Source organism: Accipiter gentilis, chromosome 7 (assembly GCF_929443795.1).
Source record: "Accipiter gentilis chromosome 7, bAccGen1.1, whole genome shotgun sequence".
Classification (NCBI taxonomy): domain Eukaryota; kingdom Metazoa; phylum Chordata; class Aves; order Accipitriformes; family Accipitridae; genus Astur; species Astur gentilis.
Window position 1 is genome coordinate 13209545 of NC_064886.1, and position 22877 is coordinate 13232421.

Genomic DNA, 22877 nt, shown 5'->3' on the forward strand with positions numbered 1-22877 from the left:
TCCAGCCCAGGAAAGCAAACCACTGACCCCTCCTCCATACATCCTCCCTTAGTCCCTTCTTTCTCTAGCCCTGTTACCAGAGGGTTCCCACCTCCTCAACACTCCCCATAGCCTTTTTTTTATTCCCTCAACACCACTCCCTTTTTCACCAGGAGCAACGGTCCCTGCTTCCCCATACCACTACCCACTCACCAGAAGTAAAAGCCCCCCCTCAGGGAACCCAGAGCTCCCGGCTGAAGGGCAGCAACACCTTGGGCACCTTTAGCTTAAAGGCGAAGGCAGGCGCCACCAAGAACAAGAAGAAGAAGAGAAGAGCAGACAGTCAAGTCCTCCTCGTCCTGTCAGACCAGAGCCACAACGGCGCTGACAGCGCAGCGCCCTTCCCGCCTTGCGGCACGCCGCCGCCCTGCGCATGCGCGAGACCTCCTCGCTCCCGCCCAGGCGCAGCACGTGCCTCCCCGCCTGCGCTGCCGCCTTCCGGTTCGCGGCGAGGGCTACCGCGCATGCGCTCCGGGGAAACAACGGCTCCCGCTGAAAGGCTGAGGTAAAACGGGGAGGACTCACCCCTTTTGCGCTCTGGGTCCGGGAGGAAGCAGGGGAGCCTGGCCTTTACCCACCCACCCCCTCCGCCCCCCCCCCCCCCCCCCCGGTCTCCTCCCTGAAGGAGGGGTACAGGCCCTGGTCTTCAGACCCACCCTCATCCCCCACAGGCCCAAACAGGGTGGCTCACACACAGTAAAGCTCTGCAGCCAGACAGCAGCGTGGAGGGATTGGTTTTTATTTCAAAAGACAGTAAGACAATTTTTCAATTTAGTATCAAAACACTTTGATAGGGTTCCTTTTCTCCAGATTGGCCCCTAGAACTGCTACAACCAAGCAGCATGCTCAAACCACAAGCTACATACTGCGAGCTTGACACATCTCCACACTCACGCCTCACAACAACAACACATCAGCAATGCACAGCAAGATGGCTTGTACCTTATTAAGACACTAAGAGCACTCCTGGCCAGGCGGGAAGGCCTTGGTTCCCTCCCTCAGGGTAGGCAAAAGAAACTTCTCCAAGAAAGCAAGGCTGTTGTACTTAAGCTGTTAAGTGTAACCCAGCGATGAGCGATAAAGCTTGGTGCATCAGCACTTAGTGAAGGCAAATTCAACGCCTGTGTAGCAATGGGTTAGAGGGGCCATGGCTTCTCTAAGCCTACCAGGAAAGGGAGTGGCCAACGGGGGGGGGGGGGGGGGAAGGGGAGGGGGGGAGCAGGGAAGGGAAACAACCCCTGGAAAGGTTCAATTGTTCAGATAACAGGCTTGGCTTTAAAAAAAAAAGTCTCACCCAAGTTGCTTCTCCACAACACAGAGTTATCTTAAAGCTGAGAAACTGAACTGCTCTTTTGGCAAACAGCTCCTGGAAAGGAAGACTTCCCAACAGGTTGCCATCCCTAGCCCAGCTACTTTGATTCAGTGGCCACAGCCAGAACTATCACACCCTCCTTCCTCCCCTGCCAAAGCAGTGTGGTCCAGAGCTGATTAACAGAAGGTTAATACCCAATTTTAAAGCCAAGAGCTTTGAAGTATAGCTCACCAGCCTCTCACAAGTTATTTGGAATGTTTACAATGGTTGCTACAAAAAAAGGTAGTTACAAAATGTATACATCTCAAACGTGCTCCCCAAACATTATTGCATTGTTTATTTCCCTTAATAATGCTGTTTGAAGCTCTGCCCAACCTGATGGCCTTTAACCCTGAGGCAAAGGACAAGATTTGTTGTTTGGTCAAGTTGGCAACAGAAAGTAAACTCTGGTCCCCAAGGGTTAGAGGTCAGCAGCAGCTGGGCTGCCCCCCCCAGGTATCATGTGGCAGAGGCAGTAGCAGGGATCCATTACATCTCATTCAGGTCTAGCAGGGTCTGGTCCAGCATTCTTTGCGTGCAGAGATGCTCCTCTTTGGTGGATTTCAGTTTATCTGGCAGGAAGCAAGAGTTACAAGTCAGCTTCAGACAAACAAGAAACCTTTGCCAAAGAAAGCTTGCACTAGCCCCTTCCCAGCACGCTGCCACAGCAAGTCCTTAGAGTGGGGGTGCCTGGCTGGGTGCAGCTAGAAGCTCTGAAGTTACCTGGCTCATTTGTAGCCCTTGCCTCTCGCATTGCCGGTGCTCCCAGTCGGCACAGTCACGATGTACTTTTACCCAGTGCTCTAGGCCGTGTTTTGCATGCAGGTGCCTCTGACCGTAGCTAGCCCCAGGCCTTCAACACTTCCAGACAGCAGACCCCTGTGCCCAGCAAGGCACCCAAGAGCAATGTGGAGGTAAAACACACTTAGAAATCACCCCCTGGAATTACAGCTGGTTGTGGCCCCCATCCCCCAAGCACAGGACAGAGATGCCAAGCTGGTCACCAAGACCGTAACTACCTAGCAGCAGGGAGCAGACAACCATGCCTCAAGAACAGCAGGGAAAAGGCTGTTTTCAGTGAAGGGCAGGCAGGGAGCAAGTAGGAGCAAGGGTGCTACAACTCTGCCCAAGACTACAGGCAGGTGCACTGTCAATTCTCACATGTTCCTTAAGCCAGGAGGAGAGCTCAGATCAGCAACTAGTGCTCTAGGTAGGCTTTACTCCAAAGGTCAGCCCACCCTTATCGCTGAAGAGATCCACACGCTGGGACACAGGACAGACAGGCTGTAGAAAGATGTCCTTTAGGTACAGGCAGTTTCTCAAAGCCATTCCCCAACCTCCCCAGGGTCAGAAACTGTGCACAGAGCAAGAAGCAGCCTTCCTAGAGCACTAGTGACTGCAGCATTTAGAGATTTGTGCCTGCAGGCACTCAAGACACAGCCTTATGCTGTGGATTTTGGGACTTGCTTTCAAGATGCCCATGAGCTTTCCCAACCTGTTCTGGGGCTCTGCAGCTGCACTGGGGTCAGGCCCCAGGAATGACTGCTTCCCCCAAACCTTCTAGGCTAGGACTCAACCATATAGGAAAGTACTACAGGTATGCAGTGTCTTACAGACCACAGGGTCAGTCATTTATTGTTAGAAGCCATCATTCCATGCAGCAGGAAATCCTACAGTCATTCAGCTAACAGTAAATTAACTCATAGCACTTGACAGGCATCTTTTAGCAGACATAAGCCTAACTTCACTCCACCCCTCTCTTGGTGGATGCAGCCATTCTGGTTCCATGGAGGAGCCAGGCAGGACCCCCTGGACAAGTGAACAAGACTGCTCAAAAAACAGCCAAGTCTGAGGGTTACTTCACCAAGAAGAGAGGTTACCTTTATAAAAAAAACAACAAAAAAAACCAACCAACTCTTAAATAAATTAGAGGATAATTCGAGTGCCCCATTAAATAGCAGCAATTGCATAAAATTTGCAAGTCTGCCAGTCTTAAGAATGATCAGATTTCACTGTGGTCCACAGCATTGGTGGTCGCAATAAGCTTGTTTAATGGTATTAGTGGGCCCCCTTCTCAGTCACACAGATCATGCAGCGTTAACTTCAGCTCATTAGAGAGCAGGCGGTTTTTCTGAAGCTGGCTGTACAGGCGCTCTGCAGCAGCAACAGGATTAGGGGAAACAAGAGGAAGAGAGAAAAAGAGAGAAAGGGAAGGTTAGTAGAGTACCAAGATGAGCACATCAAATAAGCTGTCTCCATAACACGTGCCTCTTTGGATCAAGTCTAGGCTATTACACAGATGAAGCCAGGGGGAACAAAGGTTTGTCTTACTCTAACTTGCATTTCAGCTCAGGATGATCACAGAGAAAACCAAGTGCAGGCAGAAATGGAAGTGCTGCCAAGGGCTTGCAAAGGCAAAGAAAGGAAGAGAAGAACACCGGAAGATGAGCCTGCAGGCTGGACTGGGCTGTACCCAGGTAAGGAGTGAGACTTAGGATGTACTTTAAGCCTGTGGAGCACTGTGCAGAAAGAAGTAGTCCTACCACAGCTGAACCAGAAGCACCTTCCAGAGTGAGTCACACCACACAGCAGAGGGATTGATGGGGTTTTAACAGTAGGACAGGGACACCAGAAGAACTGAGAATGACAGCATCTCATACCTGGCCTGGAGGACACCCCTCCAAGGACATGCCTTTGTGCCACACTAACAACCCATCATATCTAGACAAGGACTGAAGGCAGTATCTGCTTCAGGTACAGGACAGAGAAAGTTATGGAGCACAGGCTCCTATGTTACATCTGCCCCAGAAAAACTAAATGAGCAGGGCACAAACTGCTGCTGCATCTGACAGCCTTCACCTCCCACTCAGTCCCTGTCCTTACAGCCTCACAGGGCCCTAGCAGCCATGCTTGTCCCCAAGGCTGGTACCAAGGACATGTGTTCATCAGCAGCTCCAGGGAAAGGGAGAACCAGCCAGATCCTCGCCCAGGACAGGTCACCTCTTGGGGCTGCAGCCTGTCAGCTATAACCAGCCACTGCAGAGAACTGGTTCAGCATCTGTCTCTGACCATCTCTACACAGGGAGGATCCTCCCAGCCTGACAACTCCAATTCCTGAATTTGGGGGAATTCCAGGCAGTGAAAAATCCTTACACAACAGCTTCCAGCCTGGCAGAACTAATCCTTGCAAACTGTAGCAATACATACAGCATGCTGCCTCTGTGTGATGAGCAAACATAAAGCACAGCAATTCTTGCTGGCCTTAGCCTTCTCAAATCCTTGTACTGCAACACCCCTAGTAATCTAGCGCACCCTCTGAATGGGATCTACACCATTCCTCATTGCTTTCAACCTAGGAATATTTTGCTCTTGAACAAGACCTGGCCAGGTAAGATCCAAGACACACCAAGTCAAGCTGTTCACATGGAGCAGCCAAAGCACTTCCCCCTCTCCAGAGAGTCTCAGCCCAGTCCCTCCATTGTGACAGCCACATGCAAGGAGGAAAGCTCACCTTCACCCAACTACCCTCAGTTCCTCTCAGCCCTCAGCACCTGCTCTAGCTGCACCTCACTCTGCAGGACAGAGGGTAGTAACATTGATTGATTGTCCCTTTACATCCTTCAAGGGACCAAGCAACAGCCAGAGAAGCCAACAATTTCTGTCCCACCACAATCTAACTAGAAGTTGAGGGAAGTTGTGGTACGGGGGACAGGTATACCCCATCCTGGCCTACATCAGAGCCTACCTTGCAATATCAGCTACCACTGCTGCTACAGACTCGCTCTCTGGCCTCCGTGCTGGCTCTGAGCAAGCAGACTGAGTACCCTGATGCCAGTCTCCAGCCCCAGGTGATCAGGGCTGGTCCTGGGTCTCCAGAGTAGCAAAGGATAGGAGTGAACTGCTGTCAGAAGTACTAATGGCTATAGGCTGGTGCAACAGCTCACTGCCTTCAAGCAAGCATTACTGCTTATGGATGGTGACCTGATGATCTACCCACATGAGGGGACAGATTGACTGAAGTAATTGGCATGCCCCTTCCTAGACTTCAGGAACAGCTCCTCAACATGGAACACTTGCCCAGGTCTGCTGGGGCTAGCTCCAGTGTTTGGCCTGCTCCCTTCTCCACCCAGCCTGCAGGGCAGCCTTACCAGCCATCCTTGCAACCGGAACTCCAGGACCTGGGCCTTCTGGACAGCTAATCTGCATTTGCAGCAATCCTGAGTCAACAGCCCAGCTAACAGTAACCAGCCTGCACAAGCCTAGCAATCCAGCCAGATCAGAAGCCTCTCAAAACCTCCCAGGGCAGAAGTTGCATCACCTACCCACCCACCCTGCAGCATGGAGTTCCATTAGAACAAGCAGGGAAAGGGCCCGCCACAGCCCAGCCTTCAATAACATCACTTGCAACACCACTGTGCAACAGCACAGCAACCAGCTCCACACAGTGTGAGCCAGTAATAAACCCACAGCCGACTGGACCTCCCCATGAGGAGGGAGGCCATTTCATAAGGGCAAGGTACCACCTCCCACGTGGTAAGAGCTGGCAACTGAGCACTGGGCTGGAAGCCTCCGCACACCTGAACATGTGTGACAGAAACCTTGCCCCTCCCGCAGGACCCTCCCGTAGACCCCCTACTCCAGCTGCAGGTTTGGTTACTGAGGAGTTATAGGTTCTTGCTTTGTGCTTATAGGGCACAGTTATTGCCCCATACCCCAGAAGAGTCAGACCACCATCTGCCAGATCTTTCCAAGCTATTACCCTTTAAAATTCCTTGTGAGAATGCTCCCTCCTTCACCACCCAGACCCAGCAGACAGTGGACAGCCCTGACACAGAAGACAAGAGTGAAAACAGGCTAGGGCAGTTCAGCATGTCTGGACTATCTCTACTGCTAGTGCCATTTGTGTGGAGAATGGAGTGACACAAACCTGAGGAAACCACGGGAGGTGTCCCATTTCGTCAAAACTCTGTTCATGAAGGGCTCTTCGGGCACTGTGGCAGATGAACCAATCCAGAAAGGAAAAAGTATTTGACAAGCCACCACAAGGCAGCACATACAGTTACGAGAGGCTGATCAGTGTTTATGATACCAGAGCAACTAGCAACAGACTCAGACCAGCAGTGGCACATGTCAAGTGTTTGCAGTCTGCCACCAGCTGCAGTGCTCAGTGTAAAGCTCCATGCCACACTCCCAGGAAGATCCCATCACCCTCAACCCCTGCATGGGGAGAGGAGGACTCTGCAACACAGAGATTGCCTGGCTCAGATGCCCACAGCCCTGCTGCAGTGCATTCTCATTCCTGAAGCAAGGGGCCATACATCCCCCCCCCCCCCCAACACAGGCAGCACCTCACACCCAACCAGTCCTGTCCAACTGGAAGCCAGCCAGAGCTCACTTGATATTTATTAGCTTTTACACCCTGCCAGTGACTTAGTGACTATCAGGTGTGGTGACTTCCCACTGCAAGCCAGCATTTGGCAACCAATGCCAGTGAACACTACAGAGCAGGCAGGTGTGAGGAGTGTCTTTAGCCAGGCTGAATGAAGCAGGCACAGCTCAAGGACTTCCTGCTACAAACCCCAGCCTCCCATTTGACCCTACAGAACATGCTGCCCACCAAGGCACTATTTACAGAGCTGCAATTCACATCTGTGAGCCAATAAGACACCCAAAGGGAAAAATCCAGCGCATTAATGAAGTCTGTATTCCAGCATGGGTGATGATGGTTACACTGGTTTCAAGGCAACATTGGAACAGTTACTCTAAAGCAGCAAGTGGTCACTAGAAACTCATTTCTCAAAAGCACCAGCCGTTCCATTCAATTTATACAAGAATTGTTTTCCTTAAAAAAGGTGACATCATGCTCAAGCAAGAGGCAAGAGAAATACAAAAGGAGCTTTATGGCTCTACACAAGATATGCAGATGAGAACAACATACTCCCAGCTACACCCAGACATTGAAAGGGCAGCCCCTCAGAGCACAGCAGTGTCTGGCACATCGGATCAAACAGAGGGAGCTTTGTTTAGGAGCAAGTGCAGCATAACTGGGGGGCTGCTGCTGCTCTCAAGCTTCAGCGTCTTTACAGCACTCGTTCCCAGGGATGCCCTGTGCACAGTAACTGGAAAAAGGTACTGGAATTCAGAGCAAGATGACGAGAGCATGAATGCAGGGTGCAGATGCAGAACAAGCCACCAAGCAGAGAGGCAAATCCAAAGTGGAGTTTGGAATCACAAGACTTATCTGCATGAGACAGAAGGAGACACTAATTTTTTTAAGAGAAGCTTAAGTGTTTGTGCACAGCAAACTTTGCTTAGGGAGCTTTCAGACACTAGTGTTAAGGCTCTTCCTCTGCAGTGCAAGTACCTGGCCTCTCCTTGGTTAGTGGTAAGGACTGTGTGGAGCAGCTGTTAGCAGAACCCACCACAAATCTGAACAAAAAGCCCAGTAGCAAAGTTGCATAAACATATGAGTTCAGCTACTTCCACAGATCAGTTCATGATCCAGCCCATCTCAAGCGTGTTAGGGCAATTCTTAAGGAATCCACTCAAGTGCTATCCACAGCCTCTTCCAGGAGGAAACCCGAGACCATGGCCCAGTGGCTCCAGCAGAAAACTAAGCCACATGACCTTAGGAAGCCTTTCCCAGTGGGACTGGGAATTGCACTCAGAGTTCAAGTCAGAACCCTTTCAGGCCAGCACAGCACTTAGTGTTACACATGCAGATCACAAGGACCTAGAGTTAGACTACAGCATGCTGCAGGGAAGCCTTCACAATCCTCGAGGCAGAGATCTGTAGAAGTAACCTAGACAACACAGTGCCATTGATTCTCCAACTATGAAAATCACAGCAAACCAAGCAAGCTCTGGCGGTCTAGCCTGCTGAAGCAAGAGGCAAACACCAGCCAGCTCATATTTACATGGAAGTCATGTCATTCAAGGCGTGGTCCAGTTCCTCACTAATTGCTTTGTACTTCAGTTTCTGGGCATAGAGCTCATCTAGAAGATGTTTAGGAGGAGAACAAAAGGGAAACAATGAGGGAAGGCAAAGGAGTTCTTCCAACACCCTGGGGCAGGAAAAGCAGTATGGGACTCATGAACAGAAGAAAATGAAGTTAGATGTGGAGCCATCACAACTCCATATTAGTTCCCAATGAACAGGAGGGTTCCAACAGCCTGAGGACAGTCTGACCAGCAAGTGCCTTCCAGGATTACAAGCCAACTCCAAGGGGAGCAGAGCCAAGAACCCAAGCTGCATCAGCTTGTGAGAACAAGCTGCCCAGCTAGGTCAGCAAGAACTACTAACAGGAGGAGCAGCAGGGAAGGACAACTCCATCCACTTAGGGAGAAGCTTGCTACATCTAAGGAAGGCATAGATCAATTGAGGTGCTTTGTTCTCAACTTCAGTCTCAAGACAAAAAACAGCTTGGGAGAAGTCAGTCACATAACAGCCCTGGGCAGAGGGAATTCCCATTCTGTAGTACACAGCTAGGCAGGACAAGCCAAACAGACAGGCCACACCCCTGTTTTCCATCAGATAATGGAGCAGACAGGCAGATCACCCACCTTCAGGGGAGGAGGCAGTCCTAAAACTTGCCCTGATGCACTCCTTGAGCACTGCACAGAGCTGGCACAGACTTCTCCCAGCTCTGGCTGCCTAGGCTACAGTACAGCTGATAATGTTGTTAACAACTTGACAGAGCCCAGAGAACTTTGTCAGTTGTCATAAACTAGGTCACTTCAGCAGCAAGGCTGGAGACTAGAACCAACTCTCGATCAACGTGTTTCAAGGGGAGCATGCAGGGATTTGGAGGAGTTTGTGCAGTTCCCAATAAAAGCTTGCCCTGGATCATGAGGTGGCTCACATTGCTGCTTGGCTGCGGTTCTGGAACAGCTCAGCTGACACCATTGCTATTTCTAGATAAAAAAACCTCATGAGTGATTTCAGGCAGTAGGATGTGGCTTTGAATTGCCAAGACCTGGCACTAAAAGACCACAAAGGCACATGCTGTGGTCGAGGTAGGAGGCCTGGAACAGTTTTGGTTTACCAGCACCACCACTCCAGGCACAGCTATCCACAGAAGAATCTGGCCACAGCCTCAGATTTAAGGGAGACAGTTGAAACTTTCTCCTTCCATGGCTTGGGAAAAGGCAGGATTCTGCGATGGCTGGCCTCAGGAGTGCTCCTGAAGTACTGTGAAACCAGGAACAGGAGCAGGAAAGGAACCCATCCTTGGCACAGGCTGACCACCACACTGCACAGATGGGGCTTCTGGTGATTTAATCTTGAACCAGGACTGACACTGGGGAGTCTGAGTCTTCATGGGGGTTGTTTCAAGACCCACTGACTACTGTGGTTGACTTGCAGCAACACTGTCTGCAGCAGACAGCCATGTGCATGAGATTCTGCACACAAGTATGTTATTGTAACCAATTCCTGTTGGGTTCAGGTGTTTTTTTTTCCCATGCCATTCCTTAAAATTAAGCTGGAGCATAGGAATCCAGTTACATTCCTGAGGACATCACAACCAAGATACACCAGTCACGCTATCTGTCACTATCAGTCTGATACAGCAAGGTGTTTGGATCAAGAGCTTGAGACCTACCGCAGCGCAGCCAGGGAACTGTTTGCACAGAGCAGATACATGGGGCACGACTCTTGAGCCCAGAGGCACCAAGCCTCACCTTGGAGGCCAAGTTAGGTCATACTCCAAGTATTGAGGAGCAGAGCAGTGTCTCCACTCTGCAGCTATCTGGGAGACAGCCTTCCTCAGCTCCCCACTCCTTATCACATATTCTTTGGATTCCCATCCCCAGAATGTACCTTCCAAATCATCAATGGTCTTCTCCAGCTTGGCTACAGACCGTTCAGCGAATTCAGCACGGGTCTCTGCCTGCCAGACAGAAGCGAGCCAGTTAGTACAACAGCTTTGGGATACAGCAAAGGACTACAGAGGCATCAGCCTGAGGACATGAAGTCTCCCACCCTCCACATCTCTCCCCAGTCAAGCTGAGGTCAGTTCACCCAGCTGGGCCATCCCAACACAGTCACTCACCTCTTTGAGTTTATCAGTCAGGATCTTGATCTCTTCTTCATATTTATCCTCTTTTTGAGAGTACTGAGGAAAAGGAGAGGAGTCAGCAATCATCAGCCCTCAGCAGCCCCAGGTACCTCCCACTCCAGGGAGCCCACAGCTAGAGGGGGACTCCTCACTGCAGTGCACATGCCCACAGAAACTTCCAACTGGGAACTGTTCACATCCCTACCCTAGTCCAACAGAACTGGGTCAGGCAGCAAATCCCACACCATGCACGTAACACAAACTTGGGCCCAGAAAAATTCTCATCCCAGCAGCATAAACATCTTGGCTGATTAAGTCTGCCCCAAGCCAGGGAAGGGCAGCCAGACTTCCACACTCCCAGCTTCAACAGTCAACATTAGCCCTGCACTGAAATCCGTTAGCTCCCTTGGATGAGCAAGCACAGTTCTCCTTGCTTGCTTAAGGCTGCAGTTGTGTCATTTCCATCCCAGTGGGTGCTCTGCTGTCACACACCCTCCTAGCAAAACAGAAATGTTTCTGGCCCTTGGACAAGCAGCCCTACCTTCTCAGCCTGAGCCTCAAGAGACTTGAGATTGTTGGTGACATTCTTCAGCTCTTCTTCCAGCTCGGAACATTTACTGTGGGGTTTTGTGAAGAAAAGGGGGAGAAAAAGGAAAAGAAGTGGGAGGAAAAGACAGGAGAGACAAGAAGTGAATCCATGTGCAGGAAAGACCAGGAAGTTCCTTAGGAGACGGTCTGCTATCAGACTGGATGGCACCCTGCTTTGAGGCACTTGTGCAGAAAGCAAGTTCCTTTCCCACCTCCAAGTTCATATTTTAAGTATTCTGCCAGCACACGTGCATGGCACTGAGCTGAGCAGCTGAGATGCAGTTTCTACTTGAAGACTCCAGGTCCAGCAGAAATCTGCATCCGCATGTTTAGTGTGCTGTAAGGAGTAAAGCTGTTCTGACAGACAGATGGACAGCCATCACCACTCAGGCAAGAATGTTTATGGGCAGAGAGGACAGAACATTCCAGGAGAGAGAAAGACACAGTTAAGCTGAGGAAAGGAGCATAGCAAGATGACCACAAGAGTTCTGGTTTAATGGTTCGAGAAGGGAAAGGTTAGTACCTTTTCTTCAGCAACAGACAGACACTTCAAGTTCTGGTCCATCACTCTGATCTGCTCCTGCAGCTCCCGGCAACGACTGTTAGTGATGGTCACACGATGGCACAAGCCAGGTGGGGGCAAGGGTCAAAAGGAGCACCAATAGCACAATATCACAGAGCAAAAAAGGGGGTAGGAGAAAAACACAAAAAAAGTCATGGTCATGACATGCAAGTCTGGGCAGGAAGCATGGTGCTACTGCTGCGTACACACTAACTTTGTTAGACAAGGCCCAGAGTACAGAAGGGCCCTGACCAGCTCCTCAAGAATCAGCTAAAGCATCTAGACATGTGAAAGTAGCCCAAGCACCACAGTTTGTGTCTGCTCCAAGCAGAGGAAGTCCAGCTTGCTGCTCAGCAGTGCGAAGTCTGTAGTGGTTACCGCAAATATTTTAATAAGAGGCCAAAGACCAATGTCAGCCACAGTTCTACCCTTGGACATCCCGCATGCCACTTCAGGTCCCAGCCTGCAAGGCCTCTGCCACTTTAGGACAAATGCTGTGCACTCATGTGCCCTGTAGCAACATGTAAGGATCTTGGGACCATAAGTACAAAGCAGTGCTGGTGAATACCAAGTGGAGAAGGAATCTCCGGCCTCACTAACCAGGGAGTCCCTCCATGCAAAGGAGCATAATATCTCCACTACAAGACAAATCACATCTTCACAAACTCCACATCCTCAGTGGACCTAATCCTGTTCCAAGCAGGAGAGCACTTCCAACTCTTTCATCTGAGGGTCTAAACCCACCCTGTGCTTCAGGCCTTGTGTAACAAGGTTAGAAATGCTGTTAGTTCCCATGCAAAGGTAGATGTGCCAGTTACATGTGAGCAGATTACTCACGACTCTGCAAGCTCAGCTCTCTCTTCAGTACGTTCCAGATCTCCTTCTATGATCACCAGTTTCCGAGCCACCTGGAAGGGAGAATCAGAGTTAAGAGGAAGGAAGATTATTCTGTTCTTGTAGGCTGTGCAAGGCAGTAAAGGGAATTCCTGCAGGCATCACTGGAGCTGCCAGTCTTTTGGCTAAGGGGAACACTGAGGTAGCTCTGCTGAGAGCCAGGCTCTCTCCCAGGTTTGCTGAGGAAAGCCCTGTCAGCAGCAGGAAGAGGAGCCATCTCTCCCAGCCAGGGTCAACTGTACTAGAGCATCCAAGGGTCTCACCTCCTCATACTTCCTGTCTGCCTCCTCTGCAATGTGCTTGGCTTCCTTGAGCTGGATCTCCTGCAGTTCCATCTTCTCCTCATCCTTCAGAGCTCTGTTTTCAATGACTTTCATGCCTCTGCCAAAAAGAAAGCACAGGGAGAGGAGATGTATAAAACAATCCTGTACAAGCCAGCAGTATAATGACTTTCAGAGCATTAACAGTGCTCCCGCAGGACCACATTGCTTCCTTACGAGCCACCACACCTCTGAGTGCAGAGGGTTGCACAGGAAGGCAGGCACCACTGGGCTGATGCAAATACAGCAACCTTGATTGCTCAGAATTAACTGTTCCTTGGTGCATTACTCCAGTAGCTCACTGGGCTCCTGGACCAAGGGAAATGTGGTACTGCCAAGAAGAACAAGCCAGGCTGTCTTAGGGACTCCACACAGCCAAGACAAGCACTTTCCAGGCTGGAATGCAGGAAGAGCCAAGTCTGTCTTTATGGCAGGACATCAGCTGGGTCAGGCTGCTCACTTCAGCATGTGCATCAATGAAGTACATGAGCCAACTGGAAGTAGACAGCTCCCCTCTTGAATCACACTGCCAGGTCAGGGGACATCTGCCAGAAGGGAGTATGCTGGCAGAGCCAGCAGGAAGAGAGGCTTCCCCACCAGCAGCCACCTTTACAAGTCAACAGTGTCCCAGAACTCACTTATTTCTCCTCCCTTAGAGGCAGGGATACATGGTAGCACACATTCCACACAACACTTACTCCCTCCTTAGCCTCAGGTTCCAAGATACTCACTCAAGGCCAACAGCATTGTTTTAGTTGCTCTGCATAAGTGGGCACTGACTCCCACACCCAGCCTTGATGTGGTATATAGTTCCCACCCTCTAGGAAGCCCAAGAGGTTGATGGCACTGGGTTCTCAGTCAGGAACACATCAGAGATGTTTGATGGAGTGAGAGCAGCAGCCCTTGCTCACCTTTCACTTTCATCTGCAGCCTTCTCTGCCTCTTCCAGCTTCTGCAGAGCTGTGGCAAGGCGCTCCTGGGCTCGGTCTAACTCTTCTTCTACCAGCTGGATACGACGATTCAAAGATGCCACTTCTGCCTCAGCCTAGAGGGAGCAGATGAGGGTGACTCAGTCTGTGGCAGATTTAGCAGTCTGTGCAGGGCAGGTGAAGTCTGCCTTCAGGTCAGCAGCAGCACATGGGAAGCCAAAACAAAGCCAGAGTGCTTTATCCACTTTCTTACAGAGGCTACACTCCCATACACTTGCACGCACGTTAAGCTTCACAACATTTCACACATACATGCTTTGTCCATGCAGCAGTCATCCTGCAGGTTTCTCGCCTGTCAGCTTGAGCTGACATGACAATTTAAGCCATAAACACTAAGTACATGACTTACGCTAATGGGCCTTCTCTGCAGCTGCTGTAATCCTGCCAGGCCATCAATCACAGTCCTATTTATCCACCACACCAGAGCTCTGACAGCTACCATTTAGCACAAAGTCAGTTTACTCATGTGATCTGGACATGAGCATTGCTTGAACCAAGCCCTCTCATCAGCAACATGAGAAAGATTAACAGCTTCAGGTTCAGAGGTCTGCCAAGCTGTGTCAAGGTGCTGGCAGGCTAGGCTTTCTACAGCGCTGCCATGACCTGGGGCAGCGGCAGGGCTCAGCTGATTGCTGTAGTGCCCACAACCCCAGCAGCTCAAGCCTGGAGAGCCAGCTATGCTCTAGGCTTTCTTCCTCCCAGCAATTCACTAATAACCTAGAGAAAGACCAAAAGCCTCATCCAGTCTTGAGGCAGCCACCTCAGTTCAGTCATACATGCCAGGAGCTGGTGAAATTGCCAAGAGCCCGCAGGCGCCATGCATTTGCCAGAAGCATGACCACAAAAGTGACCGAGGCTTTAATGAATCAGCAGAGATCAGAAGCCATCACACCCTCTCCAGCCAGGCCTGTTACAGCAGCTCTGCTATCCCACCACTGCTAGACCACAAGGCATCTGCTTATAAGCCCAATCTGCATCAACCCTGACCAGAGCCTGGGGGTAAGCCTAGACACTTTGGGGATGCTAACACCCCACCTGAGCCACCCCGAGGGAACCCAGAATCCTGCTCTCCAGCAGGATTACTGCACTGGTACAAAGATGGACAGGGCTGCAGCCATTTCAGGGCAGCACTGTGATCTTCTACAGAGATCTAGGCACAGGCACATGCCAGGCATATATGAAATATCCCAGCTACTTATAACAAAGCAGCCTGCAAGGACATGCTGCTTCTAACCATGCCCAAAGAGGGAGGAGCAGAGTGATGAAAGAAGCCAGTGTTAGAGCAGGGCCCAACACAAATCACCTTCAGTTCCCGGGAGCGGCTGTCCGAGCTCTCCCCCCTGCCCCAGTTGGCAGCAAGGTGCTCGGTGGTGTCTGACCCCGTCCCCGTCCCCGTCCCCCCAGCATGTTTCAAGACCAGGTTGTGAGAACACAAGTTGAAGAGGAGCTCCCACGCTGGCATGCCCTGCTCTACACCAGGGAAGCCTGCAACACTTTGATGCTCAAACAAGGCAGTGCTGCAGCAGGCTGCCACAGAGCCAGCCCTGCATGTTCCTCCAGAGAAGGAAGTGCTCTGCTCGAAGAGGAACAAAATGATACATTAAACAGAACTGGGAAGGAGACTGCTTGACACACATCTTTTGCCTATTAAAGAGGCAACAAGCTGTCAAGGTGGAGAGCCTCCTCCTTCTCCCAGGGGACTGAGACACACCAGCACAGCAAGCCTCCGTTTCCTGACCCCCTGAACCATATCATCTAGCCCTGCCTTCCTGCAGGCAGCCTTAACCCACCCCAAAAAACCACCCTTGCATTTAAGGAACTGCCTCTCTCCCTCTGCAGAAGGGTCCTTACACCTCACTTTCTGCTTCTTCTCACAGGATACAGCTGAAGCCGTCAGGCTTCCCCAAAGCATGGGGGTGACACTTCCAGGCAGCCCCACTGCCGAGCAGCACATTCCCATTACTCCGTGCCTCCTTCAGGAAGACAGTCCTGAGTCAGGGAGCTACCGGGAGCCCTGTAAGCAAAGGACAGAGCTCGCCTCAGCCTTCAAGGCTCACCATCACTTCCCCAGGCCACAGAGATCTAACAGTAACATTCCTCAGGACCCAAGGGCCAGGCCACAGGGCGAGTACAAGACACCACTACACTGGGAGCACTGGTTCTCTCCCCTATCACAAGGCTCCAGCAAGCTGGGAAAAACACACACGTTCCCATGACAACACCGCTATTGCAAGAGAATTCCTTATGTGGCTGCAAAGAAAGAGCCCAGATGAGGTCTGGGAGTGGCCTCGTCCCACTGCACAGCAAAAGCTTCTGCCATCAGCCTCAGTAGCAAAGCCTGATCAGTCCCACAGCAGCAGCACCACACCACTCATCATAGACATCAGACCTGGGCACTGTGGGTGGAAAACCCTCAGCTTCATGTTTTGAACAGACTCATCAGCAAAGTCACTGCGCAAATTTGCAGAGAGCCATGCTCAGATCTGAGACAGTCACCCTTGAGGACCTGCTCTGTCATACTGTCCGCCATCCCCACAATATCGCCAGCCTTGCCTGCCTCCCCAGCCTGACAGAGCTGTCAGAGCAAGCACTTGCCAGCTCAGATTCTGCCATGGTTGCCCCTTCCTTCCCTCCAAGCGATCCCAGCCCAGTCCCTGCCTGCCCCCAACACACTCTCACAAGGCTGCCGGTCTTGGGGGCTGCCTGCCCCAGGCAGCAGAGATCCCTGCTCGCTGGGATTTGGGCAGGATGCAGAGCCTAGGGAGTTTTCCACTCAGCTCCTGCATCGGCAGCATCACGAGTGAGATCACTTCCATTTTATCAGTACATGCCAAAGCTACTCACACCTTTGTGCTTGCAACACTGGGCCAGACAAGATGGCCGGGTTCCTCCCTTCCTCTCCAGCAGCTCAGAGCAAGCAGACAGCCAGGGAACCCGACCAGGGACCGGGCGCCCTCCCCAGCAGCCTCCGGTGCTCCCACCAGCCGCTTTCAGCTCCGGGCTGGCTCGGGAGACCGGTAACAATGAAAGAGCGATCCGCCGGCTCCCTCCAGCTCCAGTCACTCCTCAGCACCGGCCGAGGCACCACGGCCGGGGTCCAGGGGACCAGCGAGACCCACCACCGCTACCACGGGACACACGGCGAGGAGGGACCCCCGGCCCCAGCAGACCCCAGGGCGAGCGGCGTGGGGCCCGCATCGCTGCGAGCTTAGGCCACGCAGGAGCGCGGAGACCCGGGCCGGGATCGCACCGACGTTCCCGCAGCCCCGGGCCCGGCGGCGCTGTCCGGGGCGGCCCTCGACACCGCCAGACCCCTGGGAGCGCCGCCCGCCCCGGCTCTACCCCCCACTCCCGGGTGGTCGGCACGGCGGGCTGCGGGGTACCCCCTCCCCACAGGGCCGCCGGCGGCGGGGCCGACCCACACGGCAGCCCGGCTTGCAGCACAGGCGATACCTGCTCGCGGTTGCGGCGCTCGGCCTCCACCTCCCGCTGCAGGCGGTCGGCCCGCTCCTCGGCGTCATCCGCCTGCTGCTGCAGCACCTGGATCTTGCGCTTCACCGCCTCGATGGTGGTGGCCCCCGCCATCCTCCCCTCCCGTCCCGTCCCGTCCTACGGATCCGCGCTGTGCCGGCCCCGCCCTGAAATACCGGAACCCGCCGCCCCGGCCCCACCGCCCGGGAAGTGACGTCACTTCCCCCACCTGCGTTGCCGTGGAGACGGAGAGCAACCGCCCGGTCTGGGGACACCGGGGCGGCCCAGGCGGGAGAGGGGGGACCGGGATCTGCCCCACGGTGGGCTGGGTACGCTGGGACCTGCCCCACAGGGGCCCGAGGGCCTGGGCTTTGCCCCCACACAGTCCTGGAAGCCTGCCCCACACGGGCCTTCGCCTTCTGCCCCACGTCGGGGCATGTACCCCTCGCGGTCCGGCGGCTGTGCGGCCCCGGGAGCGCCATGCGGCTGGGGCAGCCCCGGGGCCGCCCTGTCAGCCCCGCGGGCCTTATACGGGCACTGCCGGGCCGCCGCATTCCCAGGGGCTGAGCTCATGTACCGCCTCTCCCCACACACGTTCCTGCCCTGGCGAGCCCCCGCAGCCCACCAGGCCGAAGACCCTGCAGCCCTGCGGCAGATCATGCTTCCCACCCTCCTCCCCCGGAACAGGGCTCTGGCGTTTGCTGGCACCGCAGAGCTGCAGTGCTGAGCACTGGTGCCAGGCTCCCCCTCCACAAACCCACTGTTGCAACAGCTTTAGCTGTTGCTAAAACTCTTCGGTCTCAGTTGGGCCAGAAAACACTGCCGAGAGCGGCGTTCCTCTGTGCGGCGAGGATCACAGAGACCCCTTAGAGCTCAATAAAAACACAACCAAGAACCGTCACTGCCCTCGCTCACCACGAAGCCCATTTGGCAGTGCTTCAGGCACATGAATAGAAGGAAAAGGGGCACTGGGCTGCTGCCCCTGTGCCGCCTCCTAAAAACCTCGGCAGTCGGGCAGGCACGTGCCCCAGGGTTGCATCTGCCAGGTCAGAGAGGGCTGGCACGCACTTGGCCAGCCAAATGGCTTGGCATGTCCCCCAGAGATGAGCTGGCAACCAAAAGGGCCTGACCCTGCGCGCTCCTGCTGGCTGGAAGGATCTGGGATACAGCTCTGCACATCCAACGCTCTGGGGTGTGAAATCCCTCCTCCCACCTCTCTGCTTCCCCGAGCCAGTGTGAAACCAGAGGAGTTCTGAGAGCCACCGTAGGAGGTAGTGGCCAGAAAAAGGGAGCTCCAAATGCACAGAAAAGGATTAACAGGTTGTGAAGCGAGTGGGGATGTGGTCCTCAGCGATGTGGTGCGACAGCAGGGAGACTGAGAATGCCAGCAGGGAGCAAAGGGAGGGAAGAAGCATGCGAGGAAGGGAAAGGGCTCCCCAGAGCTCTGCAACACCATGCTTGGAAAGTGCTGAGCTCCAGTGCAGGGCCGGCACTGCCGGCACACTCGGCTGGGGGACAGGAAGCCACAAGCAAAGCCACGGGGTTGATGAACCGCCCAGTACTCAGAGAGAGCTCGGGAGTTCCTGATTACACCCTGGACCCCAGTTCAAAGCCAGGCAAGAGCCAGCCCAGGTGCTGTGCCGGGACTTGGAGCACTTCCCCGTGGCCCGGCATCAGTCGTGTAGCAGAAGGGGAAGGCTCTTGCCTCTGGGCCGGACATCAGAACTGGGCTTGTTGAGGAACTGAGGACTTTCTCCTGGCTCCCACACACTGACACTCAACCCCTGCAACATCACAGCCCCATGGGGTGACAGCCCCTCTGACTGCCAGGTCCTGGTAGGTGATGAGTGGGGCCAGACGCCATGCCACGTGATGGCCGGGAGAGCAGCCGGCCAGTGAAACCCTGCACCGGTCATGCCATTGTTTTCCTGGAAACAGCAGCCAACAATAGCCGGGCTGTGCAGTTGTCACGCTGCCCATGCAGCCTCCGCCTGCCTGGGGAGACAAGGGCTCCCTCCTCCTCTGGAGCTTGGCTCCTCTGCCAGCAACTGTGACTCGGAGCTTCCTGGGGAGACGCGTGGACCCCGAGTCCTGCGCTTGAGGGACTGCTGGCTGCCACCAGCTGCTGTCACTCTGCACTCAGCTTGGGGTCCTCATGTCCTGCTTCAGGGGTCCTGGCTGCCAAGCGTGCTCTGTCCCTGCTCCCAGGCTACCCAGGACATCCTTGCCCAAGAAGAATATGGGACCAGACCCTGCCAGCATCCCTCTGTCCCTTGCATGGCCATGGGTGGCCCCCCAGGGTGTGTCCTTACTGAGGTCACTCTCTGCTCCCAGACACACGTACAGCTTTGCCAGGAGTGCACAAAGACTGACAGGGACCTCCCTGCATCCCCAAGGCTGCAGAGAAGGGCTTGCAGTCCCGCCAGGAGGGTGACAAGGGGAGGGCAGCCAACCCAGCTCCCACCCTGCATCCCATACATACGTCTGCCGCCTTCTTCTCTGCCAGCTCCAACTTCTCCTGGGCATCTTTCAGGGCCTCGGAGTATTTGTCCAGCTCATCCTCCGTCCCCTTCAGCTTCTTCTGCATGGCGGCAAGCTCGTCCTCCAGCTGGAAGGGCAGCGACAGTCACTGCAGGTGGACACCCCTCTGGACCCCTGCACGGCAGGAGAGCCCTGCCTACCCCATCCCAGGCTCAGCTCTGCCCCACAGCATCCCTCCTGCCCCATCCCACCCCATCCCCATCTGCCTCACAGTGTCCATCTCTGTCCCACATGCCACCAGCTGGCAGGGGCTGAGCCCTGGGCAGTTCTCAGGATGCCCCCAAGCTGTGGGACAGTGGCAGGTCTCACACCCTTGTACCCCTTGCCACAGTCTGTGTTGGGTCTGGGCTCAGTGTGGTCTATCACGGGGAGAAGCCATCACCCCAAACATTCCTGGACTGGGGGCTTCTGCCACCCCCCTACCTGCTTGCTCCGCTCCTCTGCCTGCTTCTGCTCAGCCTCTGCCTGCTCCGCCCGGTCCAGGGCATTCTCCTTGTCCAGCTTCAGCATCTGCATCTTCTTCTTGATGGCCTCCATCCTCGGTGGGACACGGGCGCTGGCGGCGGGGCAGTGGGCAGCAGGACGGGCAAGGGGCAGGCAGAGCAGCAGTGCTGCCTGCCGCCCCGCTGCCTGGTTTATCAACTCTGCCCTGCCAGGCGGTGCGGGGGCTTTGCCTTTCTTGGGCTGAGCTGCCTCCCCACCTTCCCAAAAAGTCTGTGCTAGGGACCCATTGTCTGTCCTGGGGGGGTCCAGGCAGCCGCAGCCTTATTTGGGCTCATGAAGACAGCTGGGGCAGTTATAAAAAGCAGCAGCAGGTCTGCAAGCGGGGGGTCTCACATTGTCCTGGCTGCCCACCCACCCCATGCAATGGGACACCCTGGCCAGCATCACAGGGACACCATGCTCCCACTCAGCACTCCCTCGGGACATGCTCGGGACATTGAGCTGGGTCCAGGCGGCACTGGCAGCGAAGCGCCCCTGGGTTGCACCCCACCAGGCTTGGGATGTTTTGGTGGCCCCCGGGCTGACATTTACCCATCCCTGGGGGTGGCATGGAAAAGGGCAAGCTCAGCCCGGTGCTATTTTAAGAGCAGGGGCTTAGCAGCAGCCCCTGGCCTGAATTATTTGGCACAGCAGGGAGCAGCGGGGGAAGCCGAGCCTGACACCCAGGGAAGAGCCCCCAGGGAGTCCGCTGAGCCCCGAGTCCGGCTCCAGCCATGCTGGTGCTTGGCGGTGAGGCAGAAGATGCTGTTGGCAGCTGGAGGAGCAAATTCCCCAGGCACAGAGAGGAATTCTCAGGGAGAGTGGTGGCACTTCCTACACAGCTGGGGGATTAATAGCCTCCTTGCCCCAGCTCCAAGGTCCCACTGGCCCTGCAAGCCAGGTCGGGATCTCCCACAGGGGAGACCCACTGCTCCCATCCAGGGACAGATTTTGGGGGCTGAGGGGGTCAGCACCCAGGGACCCAGAAGACAGAGACCAACCCTGGTGGCAGCTCCCCGCTCCCCAGGCAGGGCAGCAGAAGGGACAGTGCCCACAAAGGGCCCCAAGCAGCCACTGCACCTCCATGCCCTGGTAGCCATAAATAACCCCATGCACCAGGGCAGCAGAGCCAGTGGTAGGCACAGGGCCACGTGCCTTTGTCCTGGGATCATCCCAGGCGTAAGCAGGAGGACAGGTGTTGAGCACTGACCATGCCACCATCCCAAATCTCCACCAGCCTGCAGCGATGGCAGCTCCCAGCTCCTTCTCCCCAGCCCCGCAGAGGCGAGCGTGCAGTGTGGGCAGATGGGTTTTACTGCAGCAGCGAGAGGGCAGGCAGGGAGTGCAGGAAGGGGCACGGACCCTCTGTGCTCCCCCCGCCCGCAGGAGGTAGCAGGCAGCATCTTGCCGGGTCAGCGCTGGGTGTCCCTGGCGCTGTAAGAATATGTTTGATATTTAGTTGGTTTTCCAATAAAACAACCTAATATCAAACATATCAGACAGAGGCAGGGGCAGGCGAAGGCAGACAGGATGCAGGGCTCAGCTTCCTGCAAGAGAAGGAGAGAAGGAGAGGTCGAGAGCTGGAGGTGGATTAACTCCTCGCTATTTGCCTGAGCAGGACTCCCCAGGGCACCATGCCGGCAGCACCGTGGCCTCGCCTCATCGTCTGGAGGCTGCCTGGGCAGCCGAATCAACACTGGGATGCTCTGGTATCCGGTGCCCAAGCAGGAGGCATCCTGCAGCGGGGACAAAGCTGGAGCAGAGCAGAGCAGGCACAGTCGCATGGCATGGCATGGCATGGCAGGCCATGGCAGGCCATGGCACAGCATGGCATGGACTGGCACGTCATGGCATGGCACGGCACAGCAGGCAGCACTACCCACCCAGGGCCAAGGGGAGCCTACATCCATCACTGCCTTACCTGGGCTGTCTTGGGGGGCTCCTCAGCGGTCTGGCTCAGGGGCCGCTCAGCCACCGTTTATAACTGCGTTCAGCTGCACCCGGCGGGGGGACGTGGCCAGCGAGCGCCCCGGCCCTGTGCACATGGCCTCATTCCCATTAATTACCACCCATCGACATCCCCCTGCCCCTCGGCGGACCCCCGCGCCCTTGCCGCTGAGCGCTGCTGGTCGATATGGGTCGATGGCCCTGCGCCGCCTGTTCCTGCCCCCGGTCACACTCCACCATCATTAGCAGGGTCATCAATACCGGGGAGCCGGCCCCATCCCAGTGGGCTCTGTGCCACTGAGGGGCTGTGCATGACCCTGCCCAAGGACAAGCCCCGGCAGGGCTATGCCCCATGTCCCCTCCTCCTGTGTCCCTGTCCCCTCACTTTGGGGAGCCCTTGGGACCCTGTGTCCACAGGAGCATTCCCTCCGCGAGGCAGCCAGAGGAGGCAATCGCCTGTCACCCTGACCCATCCCTCATGTGGAGGCACAGGTGGGTGAAAAAGGCAGGACCCCTGACCTGCTCTGCGGTGGCCTTTGGGACCTGGCTGGCAGCATCCAGCCATGAGGGCACATGGGGTCTTGAGGTGCTGGGGGCATGCGTCTCCCCACACCATGCCAGTGATTTGCTGCA

General features: G+C 54.8%; 1 protein-coding gene across 22 annotated transcripts; it reads right to left on the minus strand.

Moving 5' to 3' along the window:
• Positions 1–756: 756 nt before the first annotated feature.
• TPM3 (tropomyosin 3) lies at positions 757–20511 on the minus strand. 22 transcript variants are annotated; one of them, XR_007506634.1, is made up of 12 exons: positions 20238–20370; positions 19756–19881; positions 13725–13858; positions 12757–12874; positions 12437–12507; positions 10991–11066; positions 10444–10506; positions 10212–10281; positions 8308–8386; positions 6318–6381; positions 2114–3544; positions 1881–1962 (listed from the first exon to the last, which is right to left on the minus strand). XR_007506634.1 is itself a non-coding variant. In XM_049804729.1 (11 exons), exons 1-11 carry the CDS (start codon positions 20349–20351, stop codon positions 3494–3496), a joined length of 966 nt encoding a protein of 321 aa, XP_049660686.1. In that variant the 5' UTR covers positions 20352–20511; the 3' UTR covers positions 757–3493. The 22 variants fall into 22 exon arrangements, 21 of the variants coding, with proteins under 21 accessions (XP_049660686.1, XP_049660703.1, XP_049660692.1 ...); XM_049804729.1 differs by lacking the exon at positions 10991–11066 and adding an exon at positions 11561–11636 and having other exon boundaries at positions 757–3544; positions 20238–20511; XM_049804746.1 differs by having other exon boundaries at positions 757–3544; positions 20238–20495.
• Positions 20512–22877: the final 2366 nt, after the last annotated feature.

Coding starts and splice junctions, on each gene's coding strand:
- TPM3 (XM_049804729.1), bottom strand. CDS start 20,351: ATGGAGGCCATCAAGAAGAAGATGCAGATGCTGAAGCTGGACAAGGAG. Junction 19,882..20,237: donor CAGAGGAGCGGAGCAAGCAG/GTAGGGGGGTGG, acceptor CTGCCCTTCCAG/CTGGAGGACGAGCTTGCCGC. Junction 8,387..10,211: donor GACCATTGATGATTTGGAAG/GTACATTCTGGG, acceptor AACATCTTCTAG/ATGAGCTCTATGCCCAGAAA.